The sequence below is a fragment of the Perognathus longimembris genome, chromosome 24 (assembly GCF_023159225.1).
Source record: "Perognathus longimembris pacificus isolate PPM17 chromosome 24, ASM2315922v1, whole genome shotgun sequence".
Classification (NCBI taxonomy): Eukaryota; Metazoa; Chordata; class Mammalia; order Rodentia; family Heteromyidae; genus Perognathus; species Perognathus longimembris.
Window position 1 is genome coordinate 31,562,706 of NC_063184.1, and position 15,475 is coordinate 31,578,180.

Sequence of the window (15,475 nt, forward strand, 5' to 3'; positions counted from 1 at the left end):
AAAGCGCCCGGTGACAGAATTACGCCCCAGGGGAACCACAAGGTCTCAGCCTGCAAGTGTCCTGTCCAGACCAGGATGTCCCCGCCCCCAGCCCCATCCCAAGAGGGTTTCGTCTTCCAGCAAGAGGCGATGGCCTCGGGTGTGTCTTTGTGGTCGGGGGACCTGTTCCCATGGGTTTAGCCTGAGAAGGGTTGAGTAGGGACAGGAGTGGCTGGTAACCTCTTAGTTATTTTCCTGACAGGAAAATCAGTGGACTGCGGTCGACCGATTTACACCTTCCCAATGCGGGGGTTATATATGTTCACCCTCATGTCTGTCTGTTTCTTCTTTACCTCCTAGGTAGCTGGGATTATAGGCAGATCTCAGCTTCCTGGGCATGAGACTCCAACACCCAATTTACATTCATCCTTTTCATCATCTTGTCACAGTTTAATTTAAACCTCCTTCTTTCTGATAAACTATTAGCTGGAAGAAGCCAAATTTGACTTTGAAATTCCACCGGGCCGCCGAGATGCGTGGTGACTTCCAGGTTATTTATCTGGAGTCCCTGGGTGACGTTCAGACAGCAGCGGAGAATGCGGTCGTGCGACGCTGTATCTTGAGTGTCAAGAACGTCTCCGCCAATCACGGCGCCAACCACGGTTGCAGGTGTTTCTTTTCTCTCACAAGTACCAACATGGCTCCTTTCAGAAATTTGGAACCATCCGGGCCGATTTGATCGAGCAGATGAGGTTCAAGCAGAGGCTGAAAGTGATCCAGACCCTGGAGGACACCACCAAGCGCAATGTGGTAAGTCCCTCCTCTGATCAGCTCCGGGCCTGCGCCCTTCCCAGCCCTGATCCCGTTCTGCTTGCACACAACCCTGCTCAGCAGACCCGAGGGGGCCTCCAGGAGGAAACGAGGCCTTCGGGCTCCTGAGGCTGCGCACTGGCCCCGTTCACTGTTCTTCTCCCTTCCGTAGGTACGGACCATTGTGACGGAAACGTCCTTTACCATTGATGAGCTGGAGGAACTTTACACGCTTTTCAAGGTGCGTTTCAGACTCAACCCATGCCTCCCTGAAGGGATGCAAGTGTTGACTAATTATTCAGCGCGTTCTTGGTTTTTCTGTGAGGTGGTTAGGGGAGAGCATGAACCTCCGCACACATAACCAGTGAGAGGGAGGAGTACAAAACCCTAGTACTTGGCCAGGCATGATGGGGCATGCCTGTAATCCCAGATACTTGGGAGTGGGGGGAGGAGGACTGTGGTAAGAGGCCGGCGTGGTGGTGCACTTCTGTAATCCCAGCTTCATCAAAGGTGTGCATTGCAGGATTATGGTCAAAGGCGAGCCTCTGGTGAAAATGTGAGGCCTTATTTGCAAATAAAGCATAATAGATCTGGAGGCATGGCTCAGGTGATAACAAGCCTGCTAAAGTTTGAGGGCACAGGTTCACACCTCAGTACCACAAGAAGAGAGAGAATGCAGTACACAGCGTAAAAAATAGGCATATTCTTACCACTAAGTGGATGTTTTAGCTCTCCTTCTCTCTGGGCAATATTGTAGCTATTTTCTTGGACTTAAGAAAAACAGGCTATTGCTTTCTAAAGCTCATTAGGACAATGGTTGTCGAGTTCTAAATTCTTCCAGGAATTCTTGTAACTTCTTTGTGTAGCGGTACCGGGGCTTGAACTCAAGCCTGGGTGCTCTTTAGCTTTTCTGCTCAAGGCTTGCACTCTACCTCTTGAGCCACATCTCTACCTTCTGACATGTTTTCTGGTTACTCAGAGGTAAGAGTCTCATAGACTTTTCTGTCAGAAAAAGTCAGGTTTCCTTCATCTGTGGTCCTCAGAGCTCAGCCTCCTGCGTAGCTAGGATTGCAAGTGGGAGACACTGGTACCCTGCTTCTTATAACTTTTAATTTCCTCATGAAGCCCTGGGTTCGATTCCCCAGCACCACATATACAGAAAATGGCCAGAAGTGGCGCTGTGGCTCAGGTGGCAGAGTGCTGTGCTAGCCTTGAGCAAAAAGAAGCCAGGGACAGTGCTCAGGCCCTGAGTCCAAGGCCCAGGACTGGCCAAAAAAAAAAACCAAACTTTTAATTTCCTATAATAAGCTGTAAGAGACTCTTAAGATTATGCCAGTTACCAGAAGCTCATGCCTGTAATCCTAGCTACTCGGGATCTGAGGATGACAGTTCAAAGCCAGCCTGGGCAGCAAAGTCTTCAATAAACTATTCAGGAAAAAAAAAAAAACCCTGGAAGTGATGTCGTGACTTAAGTGGTAGAGTGCTAGCCTTGAGCAAAAAGAAGCTCAAGGATAGTAGTACCTGAAACCTGAGTTCAAGCCCCAGGATCGGCACAAAAAGAAAAGAAAAGATCATGCCTAGCTGGAATAAGGAAAAAAAAGAAAAAAAAGACTAGAAACAATGCACACTTGGCTAAATGTCTGTAGTTTCTATTTTATAACTGAGTCACTCCCATTCTAGATCTCTAATAAGAGAAGACATCAGCAACACAACTCATGTGCATTTCTTTGTTCTAAGGAGTATTGGGTTGTAACTCTCATTAGCGACACCGCTGGTTAAAATGCTGGCGATTGGCAGGGGAAAATAATTAAAGGATGCCTTTGATAACAAGCACCAATCCTATCACCGTCTGCAGTTCACTGTCAGAAATAAATGTGGCTCTTTGGAGCCCAGCAAAGCAAGTACAGGAACACAGGAAGGAACTCGGAGGTCAGGGTTGAATCCCGACCTCGGGGCAGTAATGGCTCCCGCGAAGCCTTTGGCCCGTTGGCCATTAGAGGGCGCCACGACCCTACTCGTGTTTCGCTAGTGTCTGGGAAAGTGCTCTCTCCTAGTAGGTGTGCCCCAAAGCCTGTACTGAATTGATAGATACAGTAGTAATCATCAATCACTGATACGGTATGAGCCCTGAGTCCTTCTGAGGAGACCGGCAGACTGGGGGGCTCCGTTCCGTGGCTCATTAGCCGTGAGGGTCACCTTGCTCACAGATGGGAGGACGGTGGCCCAGCCTCCAGGGACATCTCTTACCCTGTACCAGGTGGCTGCTCACACTTGTGTGTGTGTGAGTACCTACAGGTGTTCACACCTGCAGAGCACATGCAGTTACCGGCTCCAGGTGACTTGTTGGTGCATGAGGATGGAGCCTAAGTTTCGGGGGGGGGGGGGGGCGGGGGGGCAGAGCACCCTGCTTCTCAGGGGGTCAGGGGGAAAGAGCCAGAATGCCGGGGGTCTATACAGCGCCAAGGAGCAACACCACCGTGAACAGACGAGAGAAAGAGCTGTGAGAGTAGCAAGAGGAGGCAGACCCTGGGGGACCCCAAAAGGAGGGAGATCGGGGCAGCTGGAGGTCACTGAGGTCACGCAGCTCTCTGGGACCCTCAGGAACCCGGGGTGTCGTTTGAACCCCAAGATTGTCCTGAAGAAGGCAAGCTTTTCTTACCTTCAGGAAGCCTGTCATGGGGGGGTGACAAACCCGCCTCCCCCAAGTCTCCTGAGCCCCCAAAGGGAAGCGAAGGCTTGATTGGAACCTGGGGTGTCTGGGGCTGTAGAAGGCAAAGTGAAAAAGTCCCAACTCCAGACACTTCCTTGGAGCTTGGGAAAAGTGTGACCCCAGCTCATCCTCACACACCTTTGCTGAGTCCGGATTGTGTGTCAGGACCCCTAAAATGTCAGTGGGTGGTGATTTCACACACACACACACACACACACACACACACACACACAAGGGTAAACTTAAAGAAAATGGTGGGTGGCTCCGCCCGGAGGTAGAGTTGACAGCAAACAGCCCGGGTTCCTTTGTGTTGTTTTTCTTAGACTCAAAGTTGATCCTTCGCTTAAACCTCTGAGCCGCCATTGTCCCCCGGTGACGGTCACCAGGAGCGAGGAAGGCGATCTGTGTGGATTGTGAGGGGGTGATCTATCTGTGTGGATTGTGAGGGGGGTGATCTATCTGTGTGGATTGTGAGGGAGGCCATCTGTGTGGATTGTGAGGGGGGTGATCTATCTGTGTGGATTGTGAGGGAGGTGATCTATCTGTGTGGATTGTGAGGGAGGCGATCTATCTGTGTGGATTGTGAGGGGGGTGATCTGTGTGGATTGTGAGGGGGGTGATCTATCTGTGTGGATTGTGAGGGAGGCGATCTATCTCTGTGGATTGTGAGGGGGGTGATCTATCTGTGTGGATTGTGAGGGGGGTGATCTATCTGTGTGGATTGTGAGGGGGGTGATCTATCTGTGTGGATTGTGAGGGAGGCGATCTATCTGTGTGGATTGTGAGGGAGGTGATCTATCTGTGTGGATTGTGAGGGAGGTGATCTATCTGTGTGGATTGTGAGGGAGGTGATCTATCTGTGTGGATTGTGAGGGAGGTGATCTATCTGTGTGGATTGTGAGGGAGGTGATCTGTGTGGATTGTGAGGAAGGCGATCTGTGTGGATTGTGAGGAAGGCGATCTGTGTGGATTGTGAGGAAGGCGATCTATCTGTGTGGATTGTGAGGGAGGTGATCTATCTGTGTGGATTGTGAGGGGGGTGATCTATCTGTGTGGATTGTGAGGAAGGCTATCATCTGTGTGGATTGTGAGGGGGGTGATCTATCTGTGTGGATTGTGAGGGGGGTGATCTATCTGTGTGGATTGTGAGGGGGGTGATCTATCTGTGTGGATTGTGAGGGGGTGATCTATCTGGATTGTGAGGGAGGTGATCTATCTGGATTGTGAGGGAGGTGATCTATCTGTGTGGATTGTGAGGGAGGAGATCTATCTGTGTGGATTGTGAGGGGGGTGATCTATCTGTGTTGATTGTGAGGAAGGCTATCATCTGTGTGTATTGTGAGGGGGGTGATCTATCTGTGTGGATTGTGAGGGGGGTGATCTATCTGTGTGGATTGTGAGGGAGGTGATCTATCTGTGTGGATTGTGAGGGAGGCTATCATCTGTGTGGATTGTGAGGGAGGCCGTCTGTGTGGATTGTGAGGGAGGCCGTCTGTGTGGATTGTGAGGGAGGCTATCATCTGTGTGGATTGTGAGGGGGGCTATCATCTGTGTGGATTGTGAGGGAGGCGATCTATCTGTGTGGATTGTGAGGGAGGTGATCTATCTGTGTGGATTGTGAGGGGGGCTATCATCTGTGTGAATTGTGAGGGGGGTGATCTATCTGTGTGGATTGTGAGGGGGGGTGATCTATCTGTGTGGATTGTGAGGGAGGCCATCATCTGTGTGGATTGTGAGGGAGGCTATCATCTGTGTGGATTGTGAGGGGGGCGATCTATCTGTGTGGATTGTGAGGGGGGTGATCTGTCTGTGTGGATTGTGAGGGGGGTGATCTATCTGTGTGGATTGTGAGGGAGGCGATCTATCTGTGTGGATTGTGAGGGAGGTGATCTGTCTGTGTGGATTGTGAGGGAGGTGATCTATCTGTGTGGATTGTGAGGAAGGCTATCATCTGTGTGGATTGTGAGGGGGGCAATCTATCTGTGTGGATTGTGAGGGAGGTGAATTATCTGTGTGGATTGTGAGGGGGGTGATCTATCTGTGTGGATTGTGAGAGAGGTGATCTATCTGTGTGGATTGTGAGGGGGGCGATCTATCTGTGTGGATTGTGAGGGGGTGATCTATCTGTGTGGATTGTGAGGGAGGCTATCATCTGTGTGGATTGTGAGGGGGGTGATCTATCTGTGTGGATTGTGAGGGGGGTGATCTATCTGTGTGGATTGTGAGGGAGGCGATCTATCTGTGTGGATTGTGAGGGAGGTGATCTATCTGTGTGGATTGTGAGGAAGGCTATCATCTGTGTGGATTGTGAGGGGGGCAATCTATCTGTGTGGATTGTGAGGGAGGTGATCTATCTGTGTGGATTGTGAGGGAGGTGATCTATCTGTGTGGATTGTGAGGGAGGTGATCTATCTGTGTGGATTGTGAGGGGGGCGATCTATCTGTGTGGATTGTGAGGGAGGCTATCATCTGTGTGGATTGTGAGGGAGGTGATCTATCTGTGTGGATTGTGAGGGATGCGATCTATCTGTGTGGATTGTGAGGGAGGCTATCATCTATGTGGATTGTGAGGGAGGCTATCATCTGTGTGGATTGTGAGGGAGGTGATCTATCTGTGTGGATTGTGAGGGAGGTGATCTATCTGTGTGGATTGTGAGGGAGGTGATCTCTCTGTGTGGATTGTGAGGGAGGTGATCTGTGTGGATTGTGAGGGGGGTGATCTGTGTGGATTGTGAGGGGGTGATCTATCTGTGTGGATTGTGAGGGAGGCGATCTATCTGTGTGGATTGTGAGGGGGGTGATCTATCTGTGTGGATTGTGAGGGAGGCGATCTATCTGTGTGGATTGTGAGGGAGGCGATCTATCTGTGTGGATTGTGAGGGAGGCGATCTATCTGTGTGGATTGTGAGGGAGGTGATCTATCTGTGTGGATTGCGAGGAAGGCTATCATCTGTGTGGATTGTGAGGGGGCAATCTATCTGTGTGGATTGTGAGGGAGGCGATCTATCTGTGTGGATTGTGAGGAAGGCGATCTATCTGTGTGGATTGTGAGGGGGGTGATCTATCTGTGTGGATTGTGAGGGGGGTGATCTATCTGTGTGGATTGTGAGGGGGTGATCTATCTGGATTGTGAGGGAGGTGATCTATCTGGATTGTGAGGGAGGTGATCTATCTGTGTGGATTGTGAGGGAGGTGATCTATCTGTGTGGATTGTGAGGGGGGTGATCTATCTGTGTGGATTGTGAGGAAGGCTATCATCTGTGTGGATTGTGAGGGGGTGATCTATCTGTGTGGATTGTGAGGGGGGTGATCTATCTGTGTGGATTGTGAGGGGGGTGATCTATCTGTGTGGATTGTGAGGAAGGCTATCATCTGTGTGGATTGTGAGGGGGGTGATCTATCTGTGTGGATTGTGAGGGGGGTGATCTATCTGTGTGGATTGTGAGGGGGGTGATCTATCTGTGTGGATTGTGAGGGGGTGATCTATCTGGATTGTGAGGGAGGTGATCTATCTGGATTGTGAGGGAGGTGATCTATCTGTGTGGATTGTGAGGGAGGTGATCTATCTGTGTGGATTGTGAGGGGGGTGATCTATCTGTGTGGATTGTGAGGAAGGCTATCATCTGTGTGGATTGTGAGGGGGGTGATCTATCTGTGTGGATTGTGAGGGGGTGATCTATCTGTGTGGATTGTGAGGGAGGTGATCTATCTGTGTGGATTGTGAGGGAGGCTATCATCTGTGTGGATTGTGAGGGAGGTGATCTATCTGTGTGGATTGTGAGGGGGTGATCTATCTGTGTGGATTGTGAGGGAGGCGATCTATGTGTGTGGATTGTGAGGGAGGTGATCTATCTGTGTGGATTGTGAGGGAGGTGATCTATCTGTGTGGATTGTGAGGAAGGCTATCATCTGTGTGGATTGTGAGGGGGGCCATCTGTGTGGATTGTGAGGGGGGTGATCTATCTGTGTGGATTGTGAGGGAGGCGATCTATCTGTGTGGATTGTGAGGGAGGTGATCTATCTGTGTGGATTGTGAGGGAGGTGATCTATCTGTGTGGATTGTGAGGGGGGCGATCTATCTGTGTGGATTGTGAGGGAGGCTATCATCTGTGTGGATTGTGAGGGAGGCTATCATCTGTGTGGATTGTGAGGGAGGTGATCTATCTGTGTGGATTGTGAGGGGGGTGATCTATCTGTGTGGATTGTGAGGGAGGCTATCATCTGTGTGGATTGTGAGGGAGGCTATCATCTGTGTGGATTGTGAGGGGGGTGATCTATCTGTGTGGATTGTGAGGGGCGTGATCTATCTGTGTGGATTGTGAGGGAGGTGATCTATCTGTGTGGATTGTGAGGGAGGTGATCTATCTGTGTGGATTGTGAGGGGGTGATCTATCTTTGTGGATTGTGAGGGAGGCTATCATCTGTGTGGATTGTGAGGGAGGTGATCTATCTGTGTGGATTGTGAGGGAGGGCGATCTATCTGTGTGGATTGTGAGGGATGCGATCTATCTGTGTGGATTGTGAGGGAGGCTATCATCTATGTGGATTGTGAGGAAGGCTATCTATCATCTGTGTGGATTGTGAGGGAGGTGATCTATCTGTGTGGATTGTGAGGGGGGCCATCTGTGTGGATTGTGAGGGAGGTGATCTATCTGTGTGGATTGTGAGGGAGGCTATCATCTGTGTGAATTGTGAGGGAGGTGATCTATCTGTGTGGATTGTGAGGGAGGCGATCTATCTGTGTGGATTGTGAGGGAGGTGATCTATCTGTGTGGATTGTGAGGGAGGTGATCTATCTGTGTGGATTGTGACGGAGGTGATCTATCTGTGTGGATTGTGAGGGAGGTGATCTATCTGTGTGGATTGTGAGGGAGGCTATCATCTGTGTGGATTGTGAGGGAGGTGATCTATCTGTGTGGATTGTGAGGGAGGCAATCTATCTGTGTGGATTGTGAGGGAGGTGATCTATCTGTGTGGATTGTGAGGGAGGTGATCTATCTGTGTGGATTGTGAGGGGGGCGATCTATCTGTGTGGATTGTGAGGGAGGCTATCATCTGTGTGGATTGTGAGGGAGGCTATCATCTGTGTGGATTGTGAGGGAGGTGATCTATCTGTGTGGATTGTGAGGGGGGTGATCTATCTGTGTGGATTGTGAGGGATGCGATCTATCTGTGTGGATTGTGATGGAGGCTATCATCTATGTGGATTGTGAGGAAGGCTATCTATCATCTGTGTGGATTGTGAGGGAGGTGATCTATCTGTGTGGATTGTGAGGGGGGCCATCTGTGTGGATTGTGAGGGAGGTGATCTATCTGTGTGGATTGTGAGGGAGGCTATCATCTGTGTGGATTGTGAGGGAGGTGATCTATCTGTGTGGATTGTGAGGGAGGCGATCTATCTGTGTGGATTGTGAGGGAGGTGATCTATCTGTGTGGATTGTGAGGGAGGTGATCTATCTGTGTGGATTGTGATGGAGGTGATCTATCTGTGTGGATTGTGAGGGAGGTGATCTATCTGTGTGGATTGTGAGGGAGGCTATCATCTGTGTGGATTGTGAGGGAGGTGATCTATCTGTGTGGATTGTGAGGGAGGCAATCTATCTGTGTGGATTGTGAGGGAGGTGATCTATCTGTGTGGATTGTGAGGGAGGTGATCTATCTGTGTGGATTGTGAGGGGGGCGATCTATCTGTGTGGATTGTGAGGGAGGCTATCATCTGTGTGGATTGTGAGGGAGGCTATCATCTGTGTGGATTGTGAGGGAGGTGATCTATCTGTGTGGATTGTGAGGGGGGTGATCTGTGTGGATTGTGAGGGAGGTGATCTATCTGTGTGGATTGTGAGGGAGGTGATCTATCTGTGTGGATTGTGAGGGGGGTGATCTGTGTGGATTGTGAGGGAGGTGATCTATCTGTGTGGATTGTGAGGGGGGTGATCTATCTGTGTGGATTGTGAGGGGGGTGATCTATCTGTGTGGATTGTGAGGGGGGTGATCTGTGTGGATTGTGAGGGAGGTGATCTATCTGTGTGGATTGTAGCGAGGTGATCTATCTGTGTGGATTGTGAGGGGGTGATCTATCTTTGTGGATTGTGAGGGAGGCTATCATCTGTGTGGATTGTGAGGGAGGTGATCTATCTGTGTGGATTGTGAGGGGGGTGATCTATCTGTGTGGATTGTGAGGGAGGCTATCATCTGTGTGGATTGTGAGGGAGGCTATCATCTGTGTGGATTGTGAGGGAGGTGATCTATCTGTGTGGATTGTGAGGGAGGTGATCTATCTGTGTGGATTGTGAGGGAGGTGATCTATCTGTGTGGATTGTGAGGAAGGCTATCATCTGTGTGGATTGTGAGGGGGGTGATCTATCTGTGTGGATTGTGAGGGAGGTGATCTATCTGTGTGGATTGTGAGGGAGGTGATCTATCTGTGTGGATTGTGAGGGAGGTGATCTATCTGTGTGGATTGTGAGGGAGGCTATCATCTGTGTGGATTGTGAGGGAGGTGATCTATCTGTGTGGATTGTGAGGGAGGCGATCTATCTGTGTGGATTGTGAGGGGGGTGATCTATCTGTGTGGATTGTGAGGAAGGCTATCATCTGTGTGGATTGTGAGGGGGGTGATCTATCTGTGTGGATTGTGAGGGGGTGATCTATCTGTGTGGATTGTGAGGGAGGCCATCTGTGTGGATTGTGAGGGAGGCCATCTGTGTGGATTGTGAGGGAGGCCATCTGTGTGGATTGTCTGCTCCCAGTGGTCGGTGGTGGTGAATGCAGCCCGGCGCAGGCCCGCTCTCTGGCCCGGTCCGCTTTCCACTCGCTCCCTCTCTCCTAACCCTTGACCACCATACCCAGTAGTCAGTGATGGCTTCAGACACTGACCTTTACCCTTTTCCTGGGGGTGGGGCTGGAGAAAGGAGAAACACTGGTGGAGGAAGATGGGTTTCTCCCGGGTGGAGTGAGATGTTCTCACCTCACAGCAGGGACTAGAAATAGCATCCACCCGGCCCGCGTGCCTCGGCTCCCCGCCCCCGCCACAGATCCTGGAAATATCTGTGTGGGGGTGGTCGTCCACCCAGGCCTGTCTACTTGTCCATTTGTCTCCGTCGGCTTCAGAGACGGGGTGTGTACCTCTCCTGGAGTCATGTGACCTCCCGAGGAGAGAGGCTGCCTGGTCCAGGACCAGATGGGGAGCTGCCAGCTGACCTCAGATCGCTGCTCTCCTCGCAGTCCTGATTGGTCTAGCGCTATGTGAAAAATGCGTGGTGTAGGAAGACGCTGGAAATCGCGCCTGCCATCCCAGCCACCCAGGAAGCTGAGATCGGAGGGTTGTAGTTCGAATCCAGCCCCGGCAGGGAAGCCCATGAGACTCTTCCCTCCAGTGAACCACCACCAAAGGTAGAGGTGGCTCTGTGGCTCAAGCGGTGGAGCTCCTAGCCTTGAGCATAAAAGGCTCAGGGACAGCGCCCAGGCCCTGAGTTCAAGCCCCAGCACAGGCCCACACATGCCCAAGGAGCACGGGTGTGCAGGCTGTGTTGGCGATCTTCTGGGCGGTGGGGCCTGTGGGGGGCTGGGGTAACCCTCCTGGGTGTTGGTCTGCAGGCGGAACACCTCACCAGCTGCTACTGGGGCGGAAGCAGCCACGCGCTGGACCGGCACGACCCCAGCCTCCCCTACCTGGAGCAGTACCGCATCGACGTGGAGCAGTTCAAGGCCATGTTCGCCCTGCTCTTCCCCTGGGGCTGCGGCGCTCACTCCGACGTGCTGGCCTCCCGCCTGTTCCAGCTGCTGGATGAGAACGGGGACGCCCTCATCAACTTCCGGGAGTTCGTGGCGGGCCTGAGTAAGGACCCTGTCGCTGGATGAGCCGGGTCGGGGGTACAGGGCGGTCACCCCACAATCCTCGGGGCTGCACCCTGTTCTAAACCGATGGCAAGGTCTGCTTTCGGTTAGCGCAGCCCACTCCGTTTCTGTGGGGTCCCCTGCGCCTCATGAAGGGCCCCCCCCCCCCGCCTTGTCTTCACATGAAGGAAAGACAATCAGCAAGCTCGGGCCTCTGTGAGGACACCAGTCCCCCCGGTCACCTCACGGGGGGAGGTGGCCACGGAGACCGCACGGGCACCACGAACATTGAGACCCCAGCACCCCCGCTGCCTCCACATTTCACCTTCCTGTGGGACGTGGCTGAGTAAAAGCCGCTACGTCAGCAACCTGCTGACGATTATGTTTCAGCCAGTCGACATGTGTCTGCTATGAACTGCAACGAGAGGCGTAGCGACTGTGTTGTGCAAGCCAGGATGTTGAAAATGTCTGCCTGCCTGCCTTCCTATCTGCCTGCCTACCTTCCTGTCTGTCTGTCTGCCTTCCTGTCTGTCTGTCTGTCTATCTGCCTGCCTGCCTTCCTATCTGCCTGCCTGCCTTCCTGTCTGTCTGCCTGCCTGCCTTCCTGTCTGCTGCCTGCCTTCCTCTCTGTCTGTCTGTCTGTCTGCCTGTCTGTCTGTCGGTCTGCCTGCCTTCCTGTCTGCCTGTCTGCCTGCCTGCCTGTCTTTCTGTCTGTCTGTCTGTCTGTCTGTCTCAAAAGCTGCTCTTTCTCTTACCCAAGTCTGAAGCACTAAAGGGAGATTCCTTCTAGAATCCTGTCCGGAGATACATTGATTAGGAATTAGCACAGAGGATAGACAGAATAAGAAAAAGGAAAACAACAGAAACCCACGGTGTCACAGGAGAGCATGGAAGGTTCTGGAGAGGCTTGCTCTGTAGGGATGAGCTGCCGAACACCCCTGCCTGGAGAGGGTACTGGGCTTGTCCTGTCTGCCGTTGAAGAGCCCAGCACGGAAGGCGGCTCTGAGCCGTCCAACCGCGTCCAAGCCATGGGTTCTTTAAGAGCTGGAATATTCTCCCCAGAAAGCACACGTGCATGTAAACACACACTTCCACATTTTGTGGGCTTCTTGGACTTTATAGAAGAGCTTTCGCTGGGACCAGATGTCTCCGCTTAGAGCCGTCCAAGAACATGGGCCTAGAGCAGAGACCTTGTAGAGGTGGAGCGGAGGGCTGGCGGGACGTTGGAACGTTCGGCAAGTTAGACGGCCCCTCTTGTCCCTTCCAGCCTGCCTTTCGGACTCCTCATCCCCTTCCTGTTCCAAGTGGAGTTCATCCTCAATCAGGCAGTCTGAGAATATCTACCTACAAAGGGCCTTCCGATTTCAGGAATCCATGTGGAATTTAGAGGGAAAAAGAACGACGGGATTCTTCTGATTGTAGCTCTGACCGTGTGATGTAACGGAAGATCAGGGAGAATCCGTTAGCATCAGCCAGGCGCTCGTGGCTCACGCCTGTAATCCAGGCCGAGCTCTGAAGATCGCAATTCAGAGCCAGCCTGGGCAAGAGAGTGTGCGGCTCTTGTCTCTGATGAATCTCTGGAAAACTGGAAGTGGTCCTGTGGCTCAAAGGGGGTAGAATGCTAGCCCTGAACCAGAGAGCTCAGGGACAGCACCCCGGCCCAGAGTTCAAGCCCCGTGTCTGATTTAAAAAAAAAAAGACTAAAGTGAAGAAACATTTAAGATAACCCAGAAACATCGGGAAAGGGTTTGTAAAACCTCTGGTTTTAGTTCTGAACGCTGGCGTAGGCCCCGTGACCTTTCTCCTTAAGAAGTGCCTGGCTCTGGTCCAAGCGCTTCGTACGTGTTAACACCAGTGTTCCCCCTGCTTCCTGGCATCCAGATGCTGACATCAAGGCTAGAACCTTCCATTATCATCTTGCCTTACAGTGGGGGAGCTGAGGTCCAAAGGGGCCAAGTCCCCGTGACATTTAATAAGCTCTGAGCGTGTCGGGCTGAGAGTCTCTAAAGCAGATCCCTTAACCCTGGTACGGCCGGCCCATGCCTCTTGGTAGGCCAGTGCCTTGGTTCGAGTTGGTGAAAAGTGGACTTTTTGAGAGCGTCACCGGCACCCCCATTCCTCACGTGTCCTTTGTGCCTCCAGGTGCCGCGTGTCACGGGGACCTCACCGAGAAACTCAAACTTCTCTACAAAATGCACGTCCTGCCTGGTAAGCAGCGTGCTGGGCTCAGGGCGTGGCTTGAATTCTCTGGCCCGAGGGCAGCCGGCAGCCTGGTCCCCATAGGCCAGATCACCGACGGCTCCTCTAAGGACCAACGAAGTGGGGGGACTTGCGTGTCTGAGGGCCTGAGGGGTCCGTGTGTGCCCCAGTCACCTGCCTATCTCGGGCAGGAGCCGTGTGGGGAGAAAATAACTCAGCACCCGCCAGAGAGACGCGGAGGTGATTTGGTCACGGGGGGGGGGGGGGCGCTGCGGGAACCAGGCGAGAACGTGCGGAGGGGCGTCCCTGGGCGAGGCTTGGGGAGCTGCTCTCGCCTCCGCAGGAGCCCGGGGGGGGGGGGAGCAGTCCCGGCGAGGGTTCGGGTGCCATGTTAAGCAAGGCTGGGCGAGATCGGCACTTACTCCGGACATTGTCTTTGTGGCGTGCGAGGCCCGAAATCTGGCTTATGAACAATGATCCCAGACGTCCCAGGAAGTTCTCCACGGAAAGGGAAGAGTGAAGGGACCCTTGGGTGTGGGGAAGAGGAGAAGGAGGGAGAAGGGAGAGGGGAGACGGAGGGGGAGGAGGGGGAGGGGAGGGACCCACCGTGCTCAAGCTGATGCCCTCCGGGGGGACGGATACGGCCACCACACATTTCTAACTGTGTGTTTGCCTTTGCCGGCCACGTGCACGAGTAGTTGGGACACAGTTCCATTGAGCAAAGGTGCTACCCGTGTGGCGCTCTCGTTTCCTCCATTTCCAGAGCCGTCCTCGGATCCCGACGAGCCAGACTCTGCTTTCGAAGCCACGCAGTACTTCTTCGAAGACATCACCCCCGAATGCACGCACGGTAGGTGAAGACATCACCCCCCGAAGGCACGCACGGTAGGTGAAGACATCACCCCCGAAGGCACCCACGGTAGGTGACGTCGCTGCTGAGCAGGTGACGTCTCTCCGCAGAACGAGTGCCTGTTAATGGGGGGAAAAAAAGAGACTTGCCGCCATTAGTGACTCAAGCTCGTATCCAGGCGTGACCGGGATGGCTGGTTGCCGTGTTACCCTCCCTTCGGCCCGTGCAAGGAACCTCCCGCACTGGTCCCTGCAGATCACGTCACTAAACTCGAGCGAGGCTGTGATGCGCAGCGTTGAGAATTCCTTTGAAACGGCCCTTAAGTGTCTAGAGTACGTGCCAGTGCTGGAACTTGAACGCAGGGCCTCAGGTTTTCACTTAGCTTTTTCACTCAGGGCTGGCTGCCTTCCATTAGACCTACGCTCTACGTCCAGCTTTTGCCTAAGAGTCTCACAGGACTGTCCTACCCTGGCTGGCTTCACCGTCCAGGCCTCAGATCCCCGCCTCCCGAGGGGCGAGGGCTATCGGCGTGAGCACCAGTTGTCCGACTTACCCCTTTGGTTTTCAGCTGTGCACACGGGAGCCAAGGGATCTGGGAAATGCTTCATTTCACATCAAGATAAAGTTGCCCGGTAAAATATAGCCGGTAAAATTTGAATTTCAGGTTTAAAAAAAAAAATGTATCCTCTCAGTTTAAGTAGGCTCCGTGTAATAGTAGAGGTAAACTTTGGCCGAAATAAATTACATCTATCTATCTGTGTAGTTTGTCTGAAACTCAGATGTAACAGACTATACTTGTGTATGTGTGTGTGTGTGTGTGTGTATGTGGTTTGTCTGAAACTCAAGTTGAACAGACTGGTGTTTTGCTTGCCGGATGGGGCACCCCGCCTAGAGCGTCTTCTGACTTTTCTGCCGGGTAACTCGCTCCCTTTGTCTTCCGATGCCTTTTCCTCAGTGGTTGGATTGGGTGGACGGAGCAAGCCCGGCGTGGAGGATTGGCTTTGTCGCCGTGAGTCTAAAGCCAGACAAAGGTACGGCCGTTCCCCCTGTGCCTCCCTTCCCACCCACGGCCGGGGGCCGAGCCCTCCCTT

General features: G+C 52.7%; 1 protein-coding gene across 1 annotated transcript in view; it reads left to right on the forward strand.

Annotated features, from left to right (window-relative positions):
* Tbc1d9 (TBC1 domain family member 9) overlaps positions 1 to 15,475 on the forward strand; it is a 63,951-nt gene that overhangs the window by 46,731 nt on the left and 1,745 nt on the right. Inside the window, 7 exon segments of the mRNA XM_048333386.1 lie at positions 691 to 789; positions 962 to 1,030; positions 11,096 to 11,336; positions 13,478 to 13,543; positions 14,298 to 14,384; positions 15,340 to 15,380; positions 15,382 to 15,415. Coding sequence (XP_048189343.1) covers positions 691 to 789; positions 962 to 1,030; positions 11,096 to 11,336; positions 13,478 to 13,543; positions 14,298 to 14,384; positions 15,340 to 15,380; positions 15,382 to 15,415 — 637 coding nt within the window.